This window comes from Colletes latitarsis, chromosome 2 (assembly GCF_051014445.1).
Source record: "Colletes latitarsis isolate SP2378_abdomen chromosome 2, iyColLati1, whole genome shotgun sequence".
NCBI classification, from domain to species: domain Eukaryota; kingdom Metazoa; phylum Arthropoda; class Insecta; order Hymenoptera; family Colletidae; genus Colletes; species Colletes latitarsis.
The window spans coordinates 20,767,172-20,791,757 of record NC_135135.1 but is presented as its reverse complement, the minus strand read 5'-3'; the positions used below and the strand labels follow the sequence as shown (position 1 = coordinate 20,791,757).

Here is a 24,586-nt window from a genome sequence, read left to right as displayed (position 1 = left end):
CAGAATGGAACATTTGATGGCTTACCTTCTCATCAACGATAATCCCTGAATTAAATGGACATTGCCGAATGAAATGTCACCCCGTAGTTGCACTATTCATCTTCCTCCGCCTGCTTGATAGGTTCCCCAGATCCTTTCGCGCTCTCTTCGAGGTTTCTACTATTAGTGGCTAGATTGCACCTCCTATGCACCGTGTCAATGTCCATTTAATATCGCCCCATTCTAACAAAGCAGGGATTAGTGCGTGGCGTTGGTCGAACGACTAGGTGTACCTACGTTTCAACACGTCACTGTACGTATGCGTGCTATCACCAAGAGACTAATCAATCGTCGCACGTCCTACAAGACAACCTGCATTTCTTTGTTCGGCGAGTGACAATGCACAAAAAATTGGCAGGTCAAATTCTCTCGGTATTCGTAAAAAGCAAAAGAAAATAAAAAAATATATAAAACCGATAAAACGGAAAAACAGAAAAGCAAAAACGAAGAAACGCGTTCGATCGATCGCGAACGTGCAAGTAGAGTCATTTTTTGAATGTAAATGAATAAAAATTGAAGAATGGGCTCACGACACTCGTTATGTAAACCGCAGAAGCGCTAAAACTCTATATGAAAAACATTGTTTGCAGACCGACAGTTAAAAACGTTTTAATACCCGGTGTCATATCCCCTATGCCCCTGCCCCCTAGGCGCAATAGGCGCAGGCACAGACTTAGGGTACCCTGCAGCGAATGTCACTGTCCGAACAACAATCCCACCAAGCCCAGGAGCAACAACCCCAGCAAGCACAATCCCACCCCGCATCCCCTCGTACGGAGCAAGTCCGCAGTGGTGCGCTCGTTGTACAGAAAGATGCGTACGCCATTCACGAGGTCGCAGACCGTCGACGAGAACATGCTGAGATATTACAGCCCGGAGACCAGCGAATACAGTGTCTCCGAGGGTTACATACTCAAGCCAGAGGAGCTAACCGGTAGCTCGAAGAAACGTATACCGGAGATATACGTCGAGGATTGTCTTCAGGTTGACTTCAACGATCGTCTCATCGAGAAGTTTCGCGACAGATACTCGTCGCCGTATCTTCTGGACTCCGGTATGCGTAGACGATCGCGTAGCTGGCAGGATCGTACCGGAAGAACCGCGAAAGCTCGATACCAGTTCCTCTCGAGAGGCTTGCACGACGTTACGGACGACTGCGGCATTAGGAATCTAGACGTTAGCTTACGACCGCGTAGGTCTTTTTTATTCTCCAAGGCTAGGAGCTTCGATTACGACGTGCTGCACGACACCTACGCCGACCGCTGCGGTTTCGGGATAGGCGCTGGCTTGCTCTCGCGCCGAGCGAAAAGTTTCGAGTACGAGACCATCTCTACCAGCAACATATTTAGCGACGACAGCCTCAGAACGGCCAGAAGAAAGCTAAAGAGGAACATGGCGATCAACGACGCCGGCTACGGCGATAAAATACCCGCCCTCGGCGACCAGAGTAAATCGTACTTTGATTCGAACGGCGACGACAAGGTGCCCAGAAGCCTCCTCAACCGGGAAAAGAATTACGATTACCTGCTTAAGCAGGACCACAAACCGTTCTACGGTTACGGGTCCGAGTTCTGTTGCGGCGGAACGGATATTTACATGCCCCGTTTCAATAATCAAACCATCGATTTAGACGGTAAGGGTTACCGATACGACTTGATGGCCGACAAGTCCTTCAACGGCGACGATCAAATCGGTCTGAGGAACGTCCTCGGCCGGGAAGACCCCACCAAACGGAAGTACATGGACTCGACTTTTCACGAGCACGATTCTACGTTCGGCACCGACATATCGGAGAAACGTACGAAGAATCTGGACGGCGGTATGTGCGATCCGGCCAGCGAGCATATTTACTGTAGCATCGACGAAGCGCTCTCGTCCGCTGAGAATTATGCCCGAGATGTGGACGTCTCTTGTTCTCCTCATCGCGCCACCTCTGATCTGGACCATTACGACAATCAAAGAGGCACCGGTCGCGCTCGTCGAAGAACGAAAAGCAGCGAGTCGTATTTGGAGAACGGATACGATGGCTACGACTGGGACATCGAGTACGACGAAGGGTTCGTCGACAGGGCGAGAATCGAGGATTACGATCAACGATTGTACGCTTACGAGGACACGAACGTTCAGCTGCCGCGAACCGACAGGCAGCAGACGTACGAAGACGAGTACTACGACAGAAGGGAAGACGAACGACGGGGCAGCACGCGAAAGAAGAGAACGTCACAATACGTCGACGAGTACGTCGCCGACGAGTATTGCGACTATCGTTCCGCGGACGAGTACGATTATCGAGCGGACCAGTATCAGGACGGCTTCGCGCCGCGAAGGAGACGAAGGAGAAGCAGAAGAGGAAGCAGAGAGACGAGCATCGGTATATACGAGAACGTGCAACCGTATCGTGAGAGCAGCAAGCACAACCTGTCCGTGCCGAGCTTCACCGAGAGCAAACGGATGATGTTGCAGCGTGCGGAGTCGTCGCCCGTGCTGCGCTCGGACGAGGAGCTCAGCTCGTCCGAGAGGGCCGAGAGGGCCAGACGGTTGTACCGTCGCAGAAGGAACAGCAGCTGCCCCGAGACCAGAGAGCTCCGGTATTACGATCCGTCGCGAAGAAAAGACGAAGAGAGAAGCAGCGCGAACTTTATCGTGGACTCGGACGAGGATTTCGGCTCGATGGAGACGGTCGTGTGCGCGGACTGCTTCCGTCAAAAGAACGAGTACGTCGGCGCTGCTCGCGAGGCTGCTAGACCGACGACGTACTACGAGAGAGAACAGGACGTTTACGTAGACTCGAGGTACGAGTACGGGCCGGATCAGATTTGCGATTGTCCGGAAACGTGCGAACTGATTAGGTCGGGATCTTTGCGGTCGTCGCAGTATCGCGGTAGGCGTAAGAGTAGCTGCCCGGAGTGTCGGGAGTTAGCGATTTCCACGGAGTTAGGTAGGTCCGGGTCGCTGTCGCGTAAAACCGAGGAGAGAAGGCCGTCGGTAGAATCGAGGCTTAGGTATCGTAGACGGAACAGCAGCTGCCCGGAGGCTAGGGACCTCGAGCTCCTCGACAAGAGGCAGCAGCAGCAACGGCAACAGCAACCCCAACAGCAAACGGGTCAACAACAGCAGCAGGGTAGTAAGAGGAACGTAGCAATCAGCGACACCCTCGAGTACTACGAGTACTCGATGGAGAGCGAGAGCCAGTGCAGCGAGAACTGCGGATTTGGCCCGTGCGATCCGCGTAGGCCCCGTAACCGAGCACCCCGCCCCGGTAACGCTAATTCAAGTCTCTTTGATTCCCAAACCGCTACCTCCGACACTGCTAAAAACTACCACCCACGGGCCGTCGATCACCACGAAACCTCACGAAACACGAAACCATCGTCGCGCGACAACATCGACGAATCCGCCATGCCGACAACGTCCCCGACGTCCTCCATCCGGCGGCGATCGCGGAAAAAATTTGCCCACGACGCCGCCAACGAACAACGCGACGTCGATCCGCGGGATCGTCGATCCTCCTCCATGCCTGAAAGCAGCGAGTACACCGGCCAGTCGAGCTCCTACGAGAAGGCGTCCAGAGGCCAAGGAGTCGATAACGAGCACGACGAGCATGGCAAGAGAGGGCAGTTTGCCAGGAGCCTTAGCAACACCGACGCCCCGCAGGACGACAAAGTTGGTAAGTCCTACAAACAGAATTTATGCGATGGTCTCTGTGTATTTCGTTTTATAAAATCTCACGCGACGAAAGCTAGAGGCGAGAAACTTTACATTTCGATCATCGTAAACATTATCTAACGAGACATTTCAAATCCTGAACTAATTATCTTGATGTTTTGCCAACAGAAAGATCGGTAATATTTTGCTCTCGATATTTTCTCCTTTTCCCCTGGGTCTTCCATTTTCTCCGTTATTCGTATTATCCGACCACTATCGCGGCGTTGACGCGACTTTCGTTCTTCAGACGGTAGTTTGAGCGATACGGCGATCGGCTTGAACGTCGAAGACTCCTCGAGGAGAGGTCGCAAGAGCTCGCCCGGGAGTAAAAGCGGAAGCGGAAGCAGCAGTGGCGGCGGAAGTGCGGTGCAGTATCAGCCAGGGCTGGGGAAGAAGAGTAACAGCACCAGTCAGCTGTCCGCCACAGGTAACACATCGTCACACTAGTCGTTTCTTCCGATTTATCGTTTAAACGTTGAGTGCCGTACATTGCTATCTATTCGCAATATTCGATAACTCGTCTCGTTTCAAGAGAAACCGATTCTTTTCCGCGTCATTACTATTCTTGCGCGATAATCTATACTACCTTCTCTGTCTTTTCCATACGTCAGAATTTAGTCTGTCTCTTCGTAATATATCAATAGTCCCTCGAGATACTAGCGTAACATTAGTTTAGCGCCATTAGTAAGTAGTTACGGCGTGCTCTCGCTATGCGTATCGTTGCTTCGCGTTAAAGTCTCGACTTTACTTTTACGAGAACATCAACCCCTTCTCGTACTTTAACGAGTCTGACTCGTGATGAAGATTTTGAATGAATATCACGAGCCATGTTTACAAACGTAAAATAACGTGATTGAGTTTTAATTCCTATCGGTACGCCACAAGAGTTGGTCACGATTCTTATAATCTTTGTTACAAAGCAGTTTAGTATCAGTCTGGTCTGTTTACCGTGCATTGACGCCTACCGTTTGGGCCTGGATTTCGTCGAGCTAAATGCCACGGGAAGGGGTTAAAGACTGGACGAAACGTCGATAAAAATTGAATCGTTGGTTTGTTTGTTCGCGCGTTATTCGTGTCACGATGCAACGAACGAAACAAACGAGCAGAATACGAGAATTTGTCGGTAAAACGAATCAAGTTAAGTCGATTTATATTATCCGTTCGTACACGGAGCGTTTCGAACGTACCGAATGTTTCGACCGAAGCACCTGACGTTACTGAACGTAGATCGATGGTATAAATACGAGATCCGTGTCCGAACGAGTAACGTATATCGATCTTTAAAGGAACGATATCAAGAGCACGTCGTAGAAGAGCAAAAAACCCAGTAAACGGGGCAGTATGTACATTCTAATCGTATTCTTGTTTTCTCCGCCATCCCTCCTCATCTCTATCCGCCTCTCTTCGACATGAACACATTCACATTTTACTTCTACCAACCAACCATCTCTCGACGCTGGGGACCACCATTCACGTCATCGACCTGCACCCACCTGCACGATTTCTCATCGTGGCGGGCTATCGTCGCTCGCGCGATCGTGTCACGGGACAACACTCGACGCGGATCACCCCGATCGATCGCTGGAACGATCACTGCGGGTTAATTAAAAACCCCTACCGAACACTCAAAAACACATCTGGTCGGAGGATAAACTGTACGAAACCACACACACGAAAACCAACACCGAACTCTACGATAACACGTACCACTATTCTATCGTGCAACCAACATCTAAAACTACCACTACTGCTACTACTACTACTACTATTACTTCTACTTCTATTACTACTGCTACTGTTACAACTACCACCACTATGATCACAACAAAAAAAACTGTGTCACGTCACGCAAAAACCATAACATACCACGTGCGTCTGTTGGTGGTACATGCGTGGGCGACGAAGGACGAAAACGGAGGCTAGGATTCGGGAAGAAGGGCAAGTCGTCCTTTACAGTTCATAGAAGCGAGGAGGTTTTGCCAGAGGACACGGCCAGCGGAAGGAGCGGACGGCAACCGAGTTCCGCCAGCAGCGACGGCGAGGGTAGCGGCGACGGCGACAGGTCCGAACACCCTGCAAATAACAGTCCCCTTTTCCATCGTTCCCATTTTTAATTTCGTTCCTCGCGACCCTTTTCGTTACGTGGGAGCGAACTGCACGCGACGGCATCCGTCTGCAGTCCTCGTTCTCGAGACGTTCTTTTTAATCGAGGGTAGATACGTTCGAACGAATATTTATTTTTCTTTTCTTTGCTAAATTGTCGAATTAGCACGAATATAAGATTGTTTGAAAGAAGGTTCGTCTGGACTCGCTCCGGCGGTATTTCGATATCGATAATCGCAGTCTGCTTTCGATTTCGTACCGGCGGATGCGTGTTCGTCGTCGAGAGGATGTCGAACGAATTCCCGACGCGGAGATTCGAGCCTTCGGCGAAATGTGAGTACACGTTGCAGAAAGACAAATTACAGCAAGAAGAACGAGAGCGGCGAGATCGGTCTGCGACATTTACGATTAACAACAACAACAACTACAACAACAACAACGAGACACAGAACATAACTTTTTAGAAAAAGTTGTGCTTTAGAGAGAGAGAGGGCCGTGCGAAACGCTCGTGGCTATCGTCGGAAAATACTCTCTTTGACCTGTTTAGAAATTAGAGCACGATCTCGTTCGACGAAGAAAGTATTTTGCGAGGCTGCACGATTCCCAAGTATAGTCACGAGACGATTCTCGGCTCGTCTTCTGTTGCGCTAGATCGTAGAGACTGTTTCTACGTAGTAGCGATGCGTAAACTCTTAGAGGAACGTTTGCACGAGTTTCCTGAGCTGTATCGCAAGCCTCGATTAATCACCATCGAGTTCTCCCTCGATTTTTATCAATTCGAATACCAAAAAATGCTAGCTATCTTTTACATCGGCGGGCCAGATTCTGAATTGGCCGTGAAAAATGGCCGTGAAAAATGTCTGGTCCCGATAATCGTGGAACAATTGGACGCAAGAGGGAACCATAAAGGCTGCATTCGAGGCTCAAGAATCTTACGTATTAGCTGCGCAAGTACATTTGTTCATGTCGGGCTGTCCTATTCGTGACTGTAGAATAGTGTCGATGAGAGTCGATGCTGGCAATAAGTCACCGGTACCTGTCTGTTTTGTACAGCTTTTGAACTTTTAGATGAAACACGTGGTCAGCTTGTTACGAGACTCGGTCGTAGCCGAGGCTCCTTGAAACGGTAGGTAAGTTGGCCACCTGATTCGTTATTATTTATTAACTTAGAAGCCGCTGTTGATACGTGCTTGGGGTGAGACGTCTACTCTACCCGTTACGGCTTTTCATTTTTTGATGTCTTCAAGCGATGCAGTGTTCTCATGCGCATATTCATACACAAACACACACACACATATATATACACACATGACACAGACAGGCGTACACACATACACACACACACACACAAAAGTTGGTTGAATGTAGCACACAATCTTGTACATTCCGCCTGCGGATACTTTTTACGTACTTCTTTTGAATAAGTTCGCGAATAAATGTTTCGCGTACGTATGCAAGTCACGTGTTCGGAATGTATACGAAAGACTCGCTTAACTGTAGATGAACATATATGTAACGAACACGTTTTCTAGGGTTACGAATTATTTCTGTGTACGTACGACACACAAATGCGTGTGCGATATAGTCGTAGCGAACTTGGCATTCAGCTGCGACGCTTTCTGCCCGCTTATGATTACAGGTCCAACGTTAGAGTGCTAGAGCTACGCCTCATGATCGATAACGAATGAACTTTCGTTCAGAGTAATCGAATTTAATCATTGATCAAAAATTAAGCCTAAACTCAACAACGAACGAAGGCTGCTCTTACAGGTTTCCACGTACGTTGGAATTATCACGAGCGTTGTCGAGTCTTGACGCTCGAAACCGTTAAAGTATTTCCATTTGTTACTTGGTAGTTGACTAATTTAAGCACACTTTCTTTCCTCTTGCCTCTAAACCTTCATCGACGATCATTCGACGAGTTTGAGTTTCATCCAGGTGTACATGTGTCTTCGCGAGCCTCTTTCTAATCGTTCTGTTCTCCGTTCGAGAACGATCGAGGGACGATCGATGATCGTGAGAACAATAGGAACAGAGAAATAGGGAGAGTGTGTGAACATTTTAGAAATTTCGAGGGAGAGAGAGGGAGCGAGAGAGTCGTAAATAGTCGAAAGAGCAAACGCACGACAACCACCTCTGGAGCTGGATGAGAGAAAGGGCTGCGGCAGACACGGTGTGGAAATCTCAATGAAAGATTATAGTTTAGCGGTTGTTTCTTGTTTGGTTTACAACGCAGAGTGCGGTATCGGCGGGATCTTCACCGGAAGTGGTAGCGTGGAGCCACGCGTCGGTTTATCGAGCCGGAAGCGCAACAGCACGCCGAGCAGCATACAGCGTTCCGAGGAGATTGTACCCTATCAGCGCTTTGAACCCGGAAAACAGTCGGGATCAGCGGCCAGTGACACAGCCGGAAGTCTCAACTCGATCTCTAGTTCCGAAGGAAGCTCGTAAGTAGTGGCCCTCATCGGCCGATTCTGAACCCGGAACTACGAGACTCCTTGTTGTCTCTTTCAACTCTTCCTTCTTCTCTCTATACTTTAACTCTCTCTCTCTCTCTTTCTCTCTCTCTCTCTAACTCCCTTCTCTCTAACTCTCTCTCTCTTTGTGGCTTTGTCTCTAGTTTGAAAGCTGTTCGCTGTTTACGTTTTCAGCAGGGTTATTCGTAAGCTATCTTATTCCAATTACTCTGTTCCTTTCGTTTTACGTATAGTAAATAAAGAAATTGTCGACGAGCGTAAAATTACATCTTCCGTGGTTTCAAAGACATTGCATTCTTAATAATGATTCTTTATAGCTGTTTCAGTGTTTCATTAATTAAATACCAAAATAAACATCGAAGATAGCATAAATTTAATAGGTGATATAGTCATCGGATAGAGGATGAAATGCTCTTTAAAATGAGCGTTCGAACAAGTCGATAGCTTCATTAGTTCCGGAGATATAGCAATTTTAGTTTCGCGTCGATGCGGTGGCTAGTTCCGGAGATATAAGAGTCGGAAGGATTTGTTTACGTTCATTGACGCGAGGTCAATGACCGTGCGCGAGAAAGAGGTCCGACGCGATGTGTCAAATGGAGACAGAGATAGTCCAAATTAAAAAATTACCCCTTTACATAAATTACGATATCTCAAAAACGGAAAGTTGGATCGCCAAAAACCAAAAACCACTTTAAAGGGGAAGGTTTACCGCTTTCAACGATGGCTTAATTATTAATAAACCCCTAGTAGTTTCTAAAGTTTAACTTTTTTCAATACGCGTTGTTAGACTGTTCTAAGACAGTGGAAACTGAAGATTCTTTCCTTTCGTCTTTGCTATACATATATTTCCTACTTACAGAATTTGGTACCAAATTGTGTCCAATTTTTTACAAAAAAATATAAATCATTCTACTAGTCAGATGACTGGTCGTGGTAGATTTAGTGTTAAATGTTCGAGTTAAACTGGAGTCGGAACAAATCCACCTGTCTGTAAATGTAGGAATCACGTCCATCGAAATTTGCAATCGAGAAAGTGGTTTTTAGTATTCATTTTACTCTGATCCGACAATAATATGAAACTGTCGGTGAAACGTTTGAAAATCTAATTTGGAGGAACGGATTAACCCTGCGAATAACTTCAGTTTTGTTCTCCCGTCCCCTCTCTATCTGTTTCACTATCCATCTAACCGTTTCTTTCTCTTCCTCTGTATTCTATGACAAATTTTTACTGTTTACGCGCAGGAAATCGCAAACGCAAAACGTCGATCGTTTTGTCTTTCAACGTGTGATTGAGTCGTGTGCCCAGCATCGATGTACATTGTCTTGCTCATTCACGCTTTGCCCCTCTTCTACGAACAGACATTCACTTTTTCTCTGTATCCTATCGTATCGTTTCATTTTCATGCAGTCATACGTTTTCCATGTTTTTCTTGCGATCTTACAAAACACTCTAAACAGTGCCTTCTGTTGCAATGAAAAGGACGAAGCCAGATGACACATTTTTCGTAAATGCCACGCGTCGATATGCTGCAACACACACGAAACAAATATTTCGTGCCACGCAATTTATTTTTTCTATTTTTTGTCCATTCTTCTATCTATTTATATATATTTTTGTTAAATTGAGTTTATTGCCATTCCGATGTCTCGTGGCGTTGCTAGTATTCGTTGTCGGTGTTGTCGTCTTGGCTTACTGCTTGGCTAAATGATCATGCAGCATTACGTTGAACCTCCATTGTACGTATGTCACACACAGACACACACGCAACACAACACCTTTCTCTCTCTCTCTCTCTCTCTCTCTCTCTCTCTCTCTCTCTGTCTCTGTCTCTTTCTCTGTATATATGTGTTACTATCATTGTAAATCATTCTTCTGTACGTGACAAGGGGCATTTACTATATGCGACAACCAAGCCGTTTCCACTATCCAGGTTCCCTTTTACTATGAAATGTATACTTTGTCCTATTTATATAGCAATTTATATTTATAGATCTACCTTACCCTGGAAAATGTTGTCATCGTACCGACTTTCAACAATCGTGCGCAATGTATATAAGACTGTAGGTAGATAAATGTACCTAATATTTGTGAACGTCAGGTGTACCTCGAGTCGACAAAAATTCTTATAAACGTAAGATGGTATCGCATACGAGAGAAATTTCATCGACTCGATGGACGAAGTAACGATCTTCTAATGCCTTTGTTGTCGAAAGGTTCCTTATTTTCTAATGCAACTGTGTCCCCTCTCCCTACGAAGAACGATGTAAATTTCATAAATTACGAGCAAACATGTATTTCTTTCGTGTTACGTTGGAATTTAGTAATACGATCGTAAAAAAAAAGAGTGGATATATCGAGGACGAAGCAACGTCGACGTTTTATTTTAAGATTTTCTTTCCTAGACAATTTAGCTACCTTTCAAGGACGATAAGAGATACTGGTAAATAAGCCCAAACGCGGCAAGTACACGGTTATTTATAAGTTCATCGAAGGCCGCAGTAAAAGCTAACCCTAAACGTAAGTTAAAACCGTTACTCTCTCTCTCTCTCTGTCTCTCTCTCTCTTTCTATCTTTCTCTCTCTTTCTCTCAATTACTTCTTATTAATAATGCATGGGTACGTAGCGTACAATTAGCTGATTCAACAATAATCAGGTTGTACCTAATCGTGAATAAAATCGTGAAATATAAAAAGCAAAGATACAATACTCGTTGCAAGAGACTAAACTGATTATTGTTGGACGTACAATTGTGATATGGTACTTGCGCATTGAATGATTTGCATGCAAACGACCGCCTGCTGTGTATCCAACTTTACAATTTTTTTTTTTCTACACTATATATTTACTCGCTACACCGACACACTTGCAGCGTGAGTTCTTCTTGTCTAAAACTGAATGAGGTGTGCTCTCTCTTTCCGCACTTCCGTCGAAGGCTTGCGAAAATTGTCCTTCGCTCCTGCGAAACGAACTTTCAACAATTTTGTTTGGCCTCTACCCTCGCGTTGGATCGTGTTCGATTCGAGGAAAATGCGAACGTTATATTCGTAGAAAAGTACCAATTACGATTCCAGTTGGTCGTACACGTGCTACGAATCAAGTTTCCCTTAAACGTAACGTTGATTCGACTGGTCCCGTTTCTTTTTCGTTTCTCGACCCCCCTCCGGCGTACTCGTAAAGGCTTCCGTTGTACATGAAACGTTCGATTTTGGGAACTGCAGTTGGTCCCCCAGTCTGCGAATGACAGGCGAAACCGATCAGTTGAGAGATTTCATCGACGATCTTGGTCCCGGACAAATGGTTGGAAGGCAAGCGCTCGGTGCTCGGTGTCTGGGCGAGATTCAGCTCTCGCTGACCCAGAAGGAAGGCTACCTTGAAGTGGAGGTGATACGTGCCAAGGACTTGAAGCCGAAACAGGGCAGTAAAACGATTCCAGGTTCGTTGGTTTCGTTCGCTCGTCGCCAACGTTCGCGATCACCTTCGATGCGCTAACTTCCACGATCGTTTGTTCCAGCTTCGTACGTGAAAGTTTATCTGGTCAGCGGTAAAACGTGTATCGCGAAAGCGAAAACGACGGCGGCTAGGAAAACGTTGGACCCGTTCTACCAGCAGTCGTTAACTTTCAGAGAAAATTGTCAACATTGTATACTGCAGGTACATGTTTGCGCCGATAGATTTTCTCGTAGCTGTTATGGCGTATAAATATAAAAACCCACAGGAAAATTCAATTCAATATCGATATCATACGTGTGTCCTTTTGCCCAGGAGCGTAACTCCACCGTAATTATCGGAGTATTAGTTACACCGATTTTTCTTTTAGAAGCTGTCCTAACTTTTGAAATCGTTTGCGTGATTCCAGGTGACAGTATGGGGTGATTACGGCCGATTAGAGGGGAAAAAAGTGTTCATGGGCATTGCGCAGATCATTTTGGACGAACTAAACCTCAATGACATGGTGTTCGGGTGGTACAAGCTGTTTGGCAACACATCCCTGGTCAGTGGACCTCCATCCTTAGCTTTGTCCCGTCGATCCTCGGCCACGTCCCTAGAGTCCTTTAAGATTTAAGCAAATGTCCCAGCAGTTCTCTCTTTACGTGTAATCGGACGTACTTTAAATTATTTTATAAGTAATTTCTAATGGAACGAGAAAAATGGAAAAAAAAATCGTGTCCAGCCTTACTTGCATTAATCGCTAATCTTACCGTTCAATTTTCACTAATTTTCGATTCAAATAAGCGTCAACGTAATTCGTTGGTAATGTAAAGCAAGCGGAATGTGAAAATATTCTTTGCGAATTACCGTAATACGCGTAATCGTACTCTTAAATCCGTTCCACTGTCTCTCGTAACGTCGTTTACGGTTAAATTGTAAAATGATCGAGTCGGCTCCGAGTACGGTAAAATCAGATCGCCGTGTAACGCAGAGCGATCTTAGAGGCGGGGGTGTTGCGTGATCTAATCGAACAAGAAGTGCGATCGCGTTGTTGGATAAAACGAGAAAAGTGTGTTTTATTTGCAAGGTGACCGCGAGAATGGGAAAAGTGTGAAAGGTCGTTCGAGAGGACATGTCTTTCTAGAAACACCACTAGCACATCACATATCATGTACGGCATATCAGATGAGCCACTAGTCCGTATGTAGACTAGATGTAGACATAGCGGCCATGTTCCCGGAGCTCCAGATAGCTTTAGGTACGCACTGAGATCAAGGCACCGTTCCTAGACATTTCATTCGAACAATTTTACGTGGATAATCGGCTGAACTACCCTTCTTTGCTATCATTTGACGAGCAATCTGTGCATCCGTCGTATTCAAACTTAATTTCGAGAAGCCTAAATTATCCGCGTGAAGTCTACGAACGTGTGTTGTTACATATTTCCCTTGTGTCTACGTTTTACATTAAAATGTCCTCTTGCCTTGCAAATTCTTCCTCCGAAGTCACGAAGCGACGACGTTCAACGAGGACGGCTGCGCAAAAGCACGCGTCGGATCGTGGACCGAAACTTCGTCATCGCTTCTCTGTGTCTATCAAATTTCTCTTCTCTAAGCCTTTCTTGAGATACACTTTGCGCCAAACTTTTCGTGTGCCTCCATTTTTCCTCTGGATTCTTATACTGTTCAGTGTTTTCCTGTTTCTATTTTTTTTGTTTCTTTTTTTTTTAATTACTCGTAGACACGAGAGTCCCTAAACACCCTGTTGCTGCTTGGTTACGTGTTACCCTGTTCATCTCAAACTTTGCACAACAGTATGCACTCTTTCGCAACCCCTTTGAACGATTTCTACCCGATCCATGCAGAACCTCCTCGATTATAACGAAGTAGATATCCTTTTTACTTCTAGAGGAAAGGGAAAGGTAAGTCTCCGCCGTATTCGAAGTATTCCGTTCAAGTTATCTTCGATGTTTCCTGTTTCACTTACCAAAAGGAAACTTTGATCCAAAGATATACCAAATGGCACTCCAGAAACTGCAATATACCTGTTTCTGTTTAAACTCTTACTTTGATTGTGTACATACGAATCGTAGTTATACTTCCTGACATGGGTAGACGTATGAAATACGAAACGAAGATCTTTTCGTAAATTATGACTGTCCCGGTTTATGATACCGACAATTGAAATTTTTAATCGACGTTTAATATTTGATACGAACGATGCCCAAGTTTGCCTCCAAATTTGTATACTTGTCACTGTTCCTGTTACGTATAATGCTTTTCCGTCTATTCCTCCCAAGTAACGACGGACGATCGATTGATCTCTACTTTTCGTTTCGTTTACAGTGAAACCAATACAGCGGCACTCGATTCAAGATCGATGCTAACTCCAACGTGCTATGCTCTGAGAAAGGCGTGCCGTATAGTGACTTGAATTATTAATGTTTAGATAACAGAGAACGGGGAACCAGTGAAGTGGTGGAATTTGTGAACCGATCAAGATTTATGTATACGCGTGTGCATTTCGCGAAAGACGTTTCCAACGTATTTGTATATAATTTAGGACGCTCGATGTGCTCTAATAACAGTGGCGATTTTCAACGACGGTCGCGCACCAACAAATCTGAACTAATCGAACTCGTTGTCAAGTTTTTAGGCAAGAAAATATCATCGTCGGAGCGTATATTATTTATTGTAAATATTATAATGATTATATATATATATATATATGAATTCGCGATACGTATTGCGCGCAGGTGTTTAAACGAACAATTGCCTTGACCGTCGCGTTTTCGTTACCCGGTTGCTCGGCGACTTCGACTATCAATCAGCCCGTATTAATTTTTACTACCACGATCGAGAAGTTTGCTTCGACGCGCGATAGATAAGACGTACTGAAACGATCACTATCGGTGGGCGTCGCGTTTGCAGTCCCCCGAAAGTCGCGTGGCAACCTCGGGAACGGGGACGAACTTTGTGAATTAGCGAATTGTTGAACGTTTTAAGTAGCCGTGTCAACTATTTTGCGTGCGAGAGAGAAGTAAAAAGAAAAAAAAAAAAAATTGACGAAGAAAAAACGAAAATGTGCTAACTATATCGACTGTCATATAATGTGATTATGTTAGTTTTTATTTAATTGTCAAATTCACGACTCGAGTGTAGCGCGCAAGGAGAGAGCCGTGTATACGTTTAGGATCTTATTCTCGATACCTACACTCGACTTTGAAGCTCGTTTTTTGTAATGTGAATATTTCACTAAACGAACCGCCCACATATACATCCTTGCATAGAAAGACACGGTCCCCGGGGTTTCGCGTTATCTCGAGACTCGCGGCGGAAACTGTGCCAATCACTGCTAAAGAATATCTGTAAACAGACAAGAATGATGCTCGCTCACGATCGAGAGAGACATACGTATTCCCAATCGATTTTATATCTCTTAATTCTCATGTTATGTGTTCGATCTTTGTATGTGCATTCGTCTGGTCGCACGTGAACACAATTCGATGAGCATGCACGTGTACGCGGAACGTCTAGCGATTAAACACATTTGATTATCGTGTAAAAAGAATTTCTTTTTTTTTTTTCTTTTTTTTTTTGTTTTGCTGATTGTGCTTGCAACATGTAAACATTCTCTTTCCAAACAGGGTCGAAGGGCAGGTAAACGACAACTTTTCATAGTCGATCATCGAAGAAAAGACTCGAGCACTCGTCGTTGCTTAAGGACAATTATCGTCGGGTTCGCTAATCCAGTCGCTTCGAATTAAGTACCGATACGCTCTGCTTTTGAATTGCACGTACTCGTTATTACGAATATTTGCCTCGCGAATGCCCTTTTTATCGCAAAACGTTGTGTTCGTTCACCTCGTATCGCTTCGCTCCTCGTTTGTCGCTCTTGAAAGGTACTCCTTGGATATTGATCGATGTCACTGATACGATGGAGTTCACTTATTTTGTCGGTAAACCGTTTGGAACGTTCGTGTTCAGGAATCCAATGTTAGCTGTCGAGTCTATTTTTTCAAACGTCAATTCGTTCGTGCAGAGGAAGCAAAACCACCGACAAGAATCAGGGAATCGAAACTCAATTCTACGAATATCGGCACTTACTTTCCAAATAAACGGGGCTGGCGTAAGATATTTCGTCCGGTGAATGATCAAAATCAGTGACTTCAGAGTTGATATCTCGAAACTTTTTTACTCTACCGATTTTCGACTAATTCCCCGGGACGCTATTCCGTTTCGCATCTTCGTACTATTCTCTTATTTCTGCTTGCCTTTGCACTCCGCAATATCGAATGCTTTCGCCACACGATCCATACGATAAGTTTCGCCAAAATTAAATAGAGACATAGCGTAAGTAACGCGTCGATCGGAACGCGGTTGTTATGGACGATTTCGGAAACAGGGAGGAAATAATAAAAAGAAAGAGCTTCGATTCGCGAGACGGGCAAATAGAGAACGGGGGTTAATTCGCGACGTATACTAGAAACCGTGAACCCTCTAGTAACTGGGTGATCGATCGACCATTAGTACCGTGAAGAGTGTATAAAAAAGGGGGGGCGATATCTTATCATATCTATAACGTGCTTGAATTAGAGGGCGAAACGTGTGCAGAAACGTGGGGGGGAAAAGAAGCTTTTTTACTCGTGAGAAAAAAAAAAAAATAAATACAAACCAAACGTAGAGCTCTGTCAGACAACGTGCGGCGACGCGCGACGCGATATGTCGCGAGCAAAACGAAAAAAATTACTTATTGTAAGACGATTTCTAAGTAAACATTTTGCAAGTGCATAACTTATATTAGTAGGCTCTTGGAACAATGAGAACGTAATTAACCAACACGCAGAATATAAACTCTGTACTAGCGGATAACACTCGATAAAAAAAAATATACAAGACTACGAATTATGTAATACATTCAGTTTGTAAATTCGCCGGTTACTTGCGGCCGTAGGAGCTTTCGCGAAATTCGTTCGGTGTCCTCGAGTTTCGTCTTTTGTTCGGTGCAAACCAATTTTGCGTTTCGATCACGATCACTTGGCAGAAGTTACGAAAGTTTATGTTGTACGGGAACGGTGCAGCTTCGAGTCTTAATTTCCTTTTCTCGAGTTTGTTACAATCGTGATGAATTATGCGAAAAAATTTCGCGAAGGTCCTATTGTTGCGATCTGTTAACGCTTACGATATAACAGTATTGCATATCCTATACAAACGTAGGACTTTCATAACTAGCGACCGGTTTTAAGAAATTCTCCAAAAGAAATTGATGGAAAGAAAGACGGGTTTGCTTTTTTATACGTATATCGATGAACGAAGAAATCCGGAAAACTTTAAGCGAGCATCGGTAAATTCTCGTAGGAAATTTCGCTAGAAATTGCGTAGGGGATCGAAAATACACACGAACACGGGCCAGAAATAATGTGTAAAGTAAAAGCGAGAATCAGCAAACTGATTACGAAGAGTGGTAGACGAGATATAATTAGGATATTTCAGTTAACGTATCATTGATCTAATTTATACCTTAATTTTCTTCGCTGTCCCAACCGTTTATCCGCAGTTGGGAATCGACTGATTTCCTTTGGAGGGAAAATATCGCGAGTGTCGAATAAATACTGTTCGAAAGGAATATTTCAAAAAATTCTCCGTAATTATTTGTGCGAGAAGTAATCGTGTAGTCTGGATAGAGCATAAAAGCTGTGTTCTCAGAAACCAACGAAGATTATCGATTTAAAAAAATTCTTTTCTTAAAATGGTCTAGAGGGACTAATCGTTTTTGGGGCTACTGCAAAAGGTGCACTGCAGTTACTTTAATCGTCTTTTTTATTACGTGTAGTCGTTTTAAATAATCTTTCCCCTTTTTCCTCCCAACAGTTGCCCCGGAAGAATTTGTTGCGCATGAAATGACTAGTTCTCTTGGGCCGTTTAGCTTAAAAAAAAAAAAAAAATGAAACCGATATATTGATCTCTGAGAAAATAGCTTGTGACGTTTTATTTGGATCGCACGATAAAAAGGTCGAGCTTGGTTTCAAGCTTTTAAATAAAAGCTCGTTCGAAGATAAATTTAGAAATCAGCGTATTCTTTCCAATCGATATACATAAACTAATAGACCGTGTACATTTGAAATATCGAATAAGCGTTGCTTAACAAAAATAGATTCCACAACGTTTCAAGCAATTTCACGCGCAGAAATTAATTTAGGAATTTTCTCTAAGCAGCTACTTTTACACCGACGAACAGAGAATTAAACAAAGCGCGAACATAATTTTTAACGGTATTTTTTTGAAAAATCGAACGCTCAATGTCCGTGAAATAATGAATTAAATCTCGAAGGAACCCATGCGAAGAGAATGAAGGTATTAACCGTTGATTTTCATCACACTCTTGCCATGCCCATTTGTACATAGGCATGCTCAATCTTAGGATCGAACACGCATCGTGAATCACATATATGTACGTACGTGTATACATGCGTGTATGTTATCTACATGTATACACATACGTATACATATACATGCAAATAGTATTAACTACGAAAACGAATAAATTAATATCCGACTTTGTACCTATATACTTATAATTACCGTAAAACGAAGACGAAAAAAGAGACGAGGATGGACACAAACTTTCGACGAATATATAGATATGTACATATATACATACATGTAATGTATGTATGTAAATGTATGTATATATAACGAAAGAAACGGTGAGGGATGAAACGGTGAAGGGGGGATGTAGTGAAGGAAACTACGGTGGAAAGGAACCGAACCGGATGAGAGACAGAAAAACGGATTAAGTACTGGGGAAAAATCTACAGGTGATGCAAAGATCGAACCGAGAGCCAAGGGGTACTACTTTTGTCAAAATTTAGGTTTTTGCGATTACGATAACGGGGCGTGCGAGATGGAACGAGCTTGGAAAGGAAGTTAGATGGGGCAGGGGACTGTCTACGATTTCTTTACGACGAGATTCGATTATTCGTAGGTGTTCCTGTAATCTTTCATTCGGCAATCAGGATCGATCGCGTGTCTCGTGTTTGTCGCTACCTTCCGATCCTTCTCTGCGAATTTATGGAACGAAAACTCTCACCGAACGATCGAACAATCGTTTTCAACGGACCACAGAAATCCTGTAGACTTTTCGAATTCGTAAAAAACAGTCGCGTGTCTCGCGACGTAATCGACGCACGCAATCGATTGTAAGATCGCAGGAACACCGATATGCGTCGATTATTGGAGACAGTCGATAGTGTATCCAGCGCGTAACGTGTGTCCAGGTTTCGTTTCGCTAAGAGGAACACGAGGAGTGAAAAATAGGGAGAAAGGAAGAGGGCGAGGAAAGGAACGACGAAATACAAAAGCGAAAAGAATTTAAACAGTACGATTAGACGACGTTTCGTGGGAAATAGATCTTGGCCGGGAACTCCATCGACGGTTCCTTTTTCGTTTGCCCTGGGGGTAAATGGCCAGGATCGACACAGGATCGTCTGCGGGTCTTCGTTGCGAAACCGTTTTTAAAGATAGTTCTGTACCTATCGTTGGTCCGACCAGACAGCAAAAAGGGTTCGAAGGGAAAATGCCGTTGCGGGTTCGAGGAGTTCACGGCGGGGTCTACATGGAACGATTAATATAAAGCGTTAGTGACTGTATCCAGTATAATATATCTGATAAAAGATACCCCGATGCCAGACATGGCGTGTGACAATAAAGTGATTCAATGATCTCGTCGCATTTCAATCGCAGCCACCTTTCACGATACACGAGAACACTTATACTATATGCACAGACACACGGACATAAAACACGTGCATACTTTAACGCAATATAGTAATGTTTTTTTGTAAAGTAACGACTAAACACCGCCGGGTATTCAACGATCACGATGTGTAAAAGAAAGTATCTCATCGTTTACCGATCACTCGTTAATCCGCTGTTAATCGATAATGTCAGTAATATTTTTAACAAAATAAAACTACCTTATTCAAAGCTCAGAGACTTTGAGTTCTTGGAAAGCGTCCAAAGCTTGTGAAAATTTCCCTTTCGGTTCTTCTTTTTGCGCGTGTCGTTTCTTATCTACCAATGCCAACGTTCGTTCGTTTCTTTCGCTATTCTAGATCGGTTGAAACGTCATATTATTCTACAGAGTTCTCAGAGCCGTAGACAAAAATAAATCGTGGTGGAGAAAGTCGGCAAAAAAAAAATGTATTTCAAATCGTCCTAAAAAAAATATTTTCAGATGCGGGGGTCAATTGCAATCATTTTTGGTAATAGATATATCCTTGAAATCCTGCGCATTTTCGAGAAAAAAATCCTTCATTGAAAATATAATGAGAGGCCAGAAATGGTTCCTCGAAATGTCATTCATATTATTAAAATATTATAACACGCGAATGATTTTGAGAATTTTAATGTTTCAAAATGCAGACAACGCGTATTTTGGTGAAGAATATTTAGAAATTCGTATACCTCGTCTGTGATTTAAGTGTGACCCATCGGTGGCACATGCCGGCGTGAATAGTAGTGTTTTGCATTGCCATCTACGGCAAAACAGCCAAGTTTGTAGAGAAATAGTTCGCTCTTGTTGACGCTAGATGGCAGGCATTTATCGACCACAAACCCTCTGGTGCTAAAACGCCCAAGTTTGTCGTGAAAGCCATCTGTGTCAAGAAGAGCTAACTATTTCTTGACAAACTTGGGCGTTTTATCACCGGAGGGTTTAAGGTCGATAACTGCACCCCATTTACTGTCGCGAAGAGCAAACTATTTCACGACAAACTTGGGCGTTTTAACACCAGAGGGTTTGTGGTCGATAAATGCACGCCATCTAGCCTCGAGGATAGCGAACTATTTCTTTACAAACTTGACTGCATTGAACTGAACTCTGTAGAATGATATAACGTTTCAACCGATCGAGTGTTTCGCAAGAACTGTATTCGAGTACTATGCAAAGCATAGAATAGCGAACAAAACGAACGAACGTTGACGAACTATTTCACGACAAACTTGGGCGTTTTAGCAACAGAAGGTTTGTGGTCGATAAATGCACGCCATCTAGCCTCGAGGATAGCGAACTATTTCTTTACAAACTTGACTGCATTGAACTGAACTCTGTAGAATGATATGACGTTTCAACCGATCGAGTGTTTCGCAAGAACTGTATTCGAGTACTATGCAAAGCATAGAATAGCGAACAAAACGAACGAACGTTGACGAACTATTTCACGACAAACTTGGGCGTTTTAGCAACAGAAGGTTTGTGGTCGATAAATGCACGCCATCTAGCCTCGAGGATAGCGAACTATTTCTTTACAAACTTGACTGCATTGAACTGAACTCTGTAGAATGATATGACGTTTCAACCGATCGAGTGTTTCGCAAGAACTGTATTCGAGTACTATGCAAAGCATAGAATAGCGAACAAAACGAACGAACGTTGGCGAACTATTCCACGACAAACTCGGGCGTTTTAGCATCAGAGAGTTTGTGGTCGATAAATGCACGCCATCTAGCGTCGAGGGTAACGAACTATTCCACGACAAACTTGGGCGTTTTAGCACCAGGGGGATTGAGGTCGATAAATAAGCACCATCTAGCGTTGGAGATAACGAACTATTCCACGACAAACTTGGGTGTTTTAGCACCAGGGGGATTGAGGTCGATAAATAAGCGCCATCTAGCGTTGGAGATAACGAACTATTTCACGACAAACTTGGGCGTTTTAGCACCAGAGGGTTTGTGGTCGATAAATGCCCGCCATCTAGCGTCGAGGAGGGCGAACTATTTATCTACAAACTTGACTAAATGGCAATGCAAAACACTATTGTTCACGCCGGCATGTACCACCTATGCGTCACACTTAAATCACAGACGAGGTATACGAATTTCTAAATATTCTTCACCAAAATACGCGTTGTCTGCATTTTGAAACATTAAAATTTACAACATCGTTCGCGCGTTATAATATTTTAAAGATATGAATGAGATTTCAAGGAACCATTTCTGGCCTCGCATTATATTTTCGGTGAAGAATTCTTTTTCTCGAAAATGCGTAGGATTTCAAGGATATGTCCATTACCAAAAGTGATGGTAATTGACCCTTGCAACTAAAAATAATTTTTTTAGAACGATTTGAAATACATTTTTTTTCGCCGAAAAATTTCAGGGAAACATGCCCCATAAACCAGAAATGCCAGACGAAGCGCCGAGTGCACCGTGGACACGTCTCATGGGAGTTAAGAGAGGCAGGCTCACATTTGCCTTCGCACTCTTGAACAACTGAAATCCGACCTCACGTCAACGGCATACGATTCGGAATCTCGACTGCCCAGGTATTTTTACTTGCCTTTCCTAGAGTTCATTACTAAACTCTACAAATTACTCCTGGTTACTATTTGCCACTGATGACCTCTGATGACCAGTGCTGACAAAAGTACAGAACTCCCGACAACTTTTGATACCATACAGCGACTGTTACTGCCTGCTCCTGATTACTGCTTGCCTCTGCTGGACTCTGCTGACCATCGCTTATATTTCTGACAACCTATAACGATTCCTACTGACTTCTGCTAACCTCTGTTGGTCTTTGCTGATCTCTGTCAGCGTGTGCTTGTCTCTGCTGAACTTTCCTGGCCTCTGCCGAACGCTACTGACCACTGCAGGTATTTCTGATAATGTATAACGATTAATACTTACTACTGCATGCCCCTACAAGCCTCTGCTTGCCTTTGCAGGTTTCTGCTTGCCTGTGCATGCCTTTGCTGGCCTCTACTGAACACTGCTGACCACCCCTGATGCTTCTCACATCGTATAACAATTACTACATGCTACTGTTCGCCCCTGCTGATCTCTGCTTGCCACTGCATGCCTCTGCTCGTCTCTGCTGACCGCTGCTGACCACCTCTGATGCTTCTGACAACATATAACGCTTACTCCTTGCTACTATTCGCCCCTGGAGATCTCTGCTTGCCACTGCTGGACTCTGCTGACCACCGCTTATATTTCTGGCAACGTACAATGATTACTACGACTCCTGCCTTCCTCTGTTAACCTCTGCCAGCGTCCCCTGGCCTAAGCTGGCCTCTGCTGACCGCTGCTGACCACTGCTGACCACCGTTTATATTTCTGGCAACGTACAACGATTACTACTGGCTACTGTCACCCTCTGCTGATCTCTGCCAGCATCTCCCGATCTAAGCTGACCTCTGCCAACATCACCCGATGTCAGCTGACCATCGCTGACCACTGCTGACCGTTGCTGACAAATTGTGACGCGATGTAATATAATATAATATGTTTATATGTATTAAAGTATTGTATAATGTAAATCTATGGCAATAAATGATATAATTTCAAAGAATTCTATGTGTTCTCATCACTTTTACCTTTCTTTTCCTCTCCTCATTATTCCCTTAGTTATAAGAAACCGTTTCTCTACTTAAAACTGGAATTCCAAAGTGCCCGGAGCGTTTTCTGAAATGCCGGTGACCTTGACCCACTTTCGAAACTGGGTCAAGGCCAAATCCTGATTCCCAAAGCGTCCGGAATTTTTCTGAGATTCGATGGCCTTGACCTACTTTCGAAATTGGGTCAAGGCCAAATCCGGATTTCCAAGTTGGCCCGAAGATTTCTAAAATTTCGAATGGCCTTGACCTACTTTCGAAATTGGGTCAAGGCCATCCGGATTTCCAAGTTGGCCCGAAGATTTCTAAAATTTCAAATGGCCTTGACCTACTTTCGAAATTGGGTCAAGGCCATCCGGATTTCCAAGTTGGCCCGAAGATTTCTAAAATTTCGAATGGCCTTGACCCACTTTCGAAATTGGGTCAAGGCCATCCGGATTTCCAAGTTGGCCCGAAGATTTCTAAAATTTCAAATGGCCTTGACCCACTTTCGAAATTGGGTCAAGGCCATCCGGATTTCCAAAGCGCCTGGAATTTTTCTGAGATTCGAATGGCCTTGACCTACTTTCGAAATTGGGTCAAGGCCATCCGGATTTCCAAAGCGCCCGGAATTTTTCTAAGATTCGAATGGCCTTGACCCAATTTCGAAACTGGGCCAAGGTCAAGGTCAAATTCGGATTTCCAAAGTTCCCGGAACATTTTTAAAATGCTGGTGAACTTGCGAAGAAGGTGGTACGCATCTTGTAGGTAGGAGAATGATTTGGAGAGGAAAAGGACGGTAAAAAATGATGAGAACACATAGAATACTTTGAAATTATATCATTTATTGCCATAGATTTACATTATACAAAACTTTAATACATATAAACGTATTATATTGTATTACATCATGTCACAAGTTGTCAGCAACGGTCAGCAGTGGTCAGCGATGGTCAGCTGACGTCGGGAGATGTTGCCAGAGGTCAGCTAAGGTCGGGAGATGCTGGGAGAGGTCAGCAGAGGGTGGCAGTAGCCAGTAGTAATCGTTGTACGTTGCCAGAAATATAAACGGTGGTCAGCAGTGGTCAGCAGCGGTCAGCAGAGGCCAACGGAGGCCAGCAGAGGCATGCAGAGGCAATTAGAGTCCAGCAGGGGCAAGCAGTAACAAGTAGTAATCGTTATACGTTGTCGGAAGCATCAGGGTTGGTCAGCTGTGGTCAGCAGAGGCTAACAGTGGCAAGCAGTGGCAAGCTGAGTCCAGCAGGGGCAGGCAATAGCAAGTTGTAATCGTTATACGTTGTCAGAAGTATCAGGAGTGGTCAGTAGAGGTCAGCAGAGTCCAGCGGGGGCAGGCAGAAGTCAGTAGTAATCGTTATACGTTGTCAGAAATATAAGCGGTGGTCAGCAGAGGCCAGCAGAAGCTGGGAGAGGCTAACAGTAGCCAGTCGTAATCGT

At 44.2% G+C, this 24,586-nt stretch overlaps 1 protein-coding gene across 24 annotated transcripts in view; it reads left to right on the top strand.

The window, feature by feature from the left end:
• Rim (Rab3 interacting molecule) overlaps positions 1-19,744 on the top strand; it is a 67,186-nt gene extending 47,442 nt beyond the window's left edge. For 19 of the 24 annotated variants that reach the window (XM_076783309.1, XM_076783321.1, XM_076783325.1 and 16 more), the window contains 7 exons: positions 630-3,706; positions 3,992-4,171; positions 8,084-8,294; positions 11,544-11,758; positions 11,837-11,976; positions 12,182-13,012; positions 14,100-19,744. In XM_076783309.1, coding sequence (XP_076639424.1) covers positions 630-3,706; positions 3,992-4,171; positions 8,084-8,294; positions 11,544-11,758; positions 11,837-11,976; positions 12,182-12,388 — 4,030 coding nt within the window. In that variant the 3' untranslated portion in view covers positions 12,389-13,012; positions 14,100-19,744. Of the gene's footprint in view, positions 1-629; positions 3,707-3,991; positions 4,174-5,627; positions 5,807-8,083; positions 8,295-11,543; positions 11,759-11,836; positions 11,977-12,181; positions 13,013-14,099 lie in introns of all 24 variants that reach the window. The other 5 variants (XM_076783314.1, XM_076783324.1, XM_076783317.1 and 2 more) reach the window with 5 other exon arrangements.
• Positions 19,745-24,586: the final 4,842 nt, after the last annotated feature.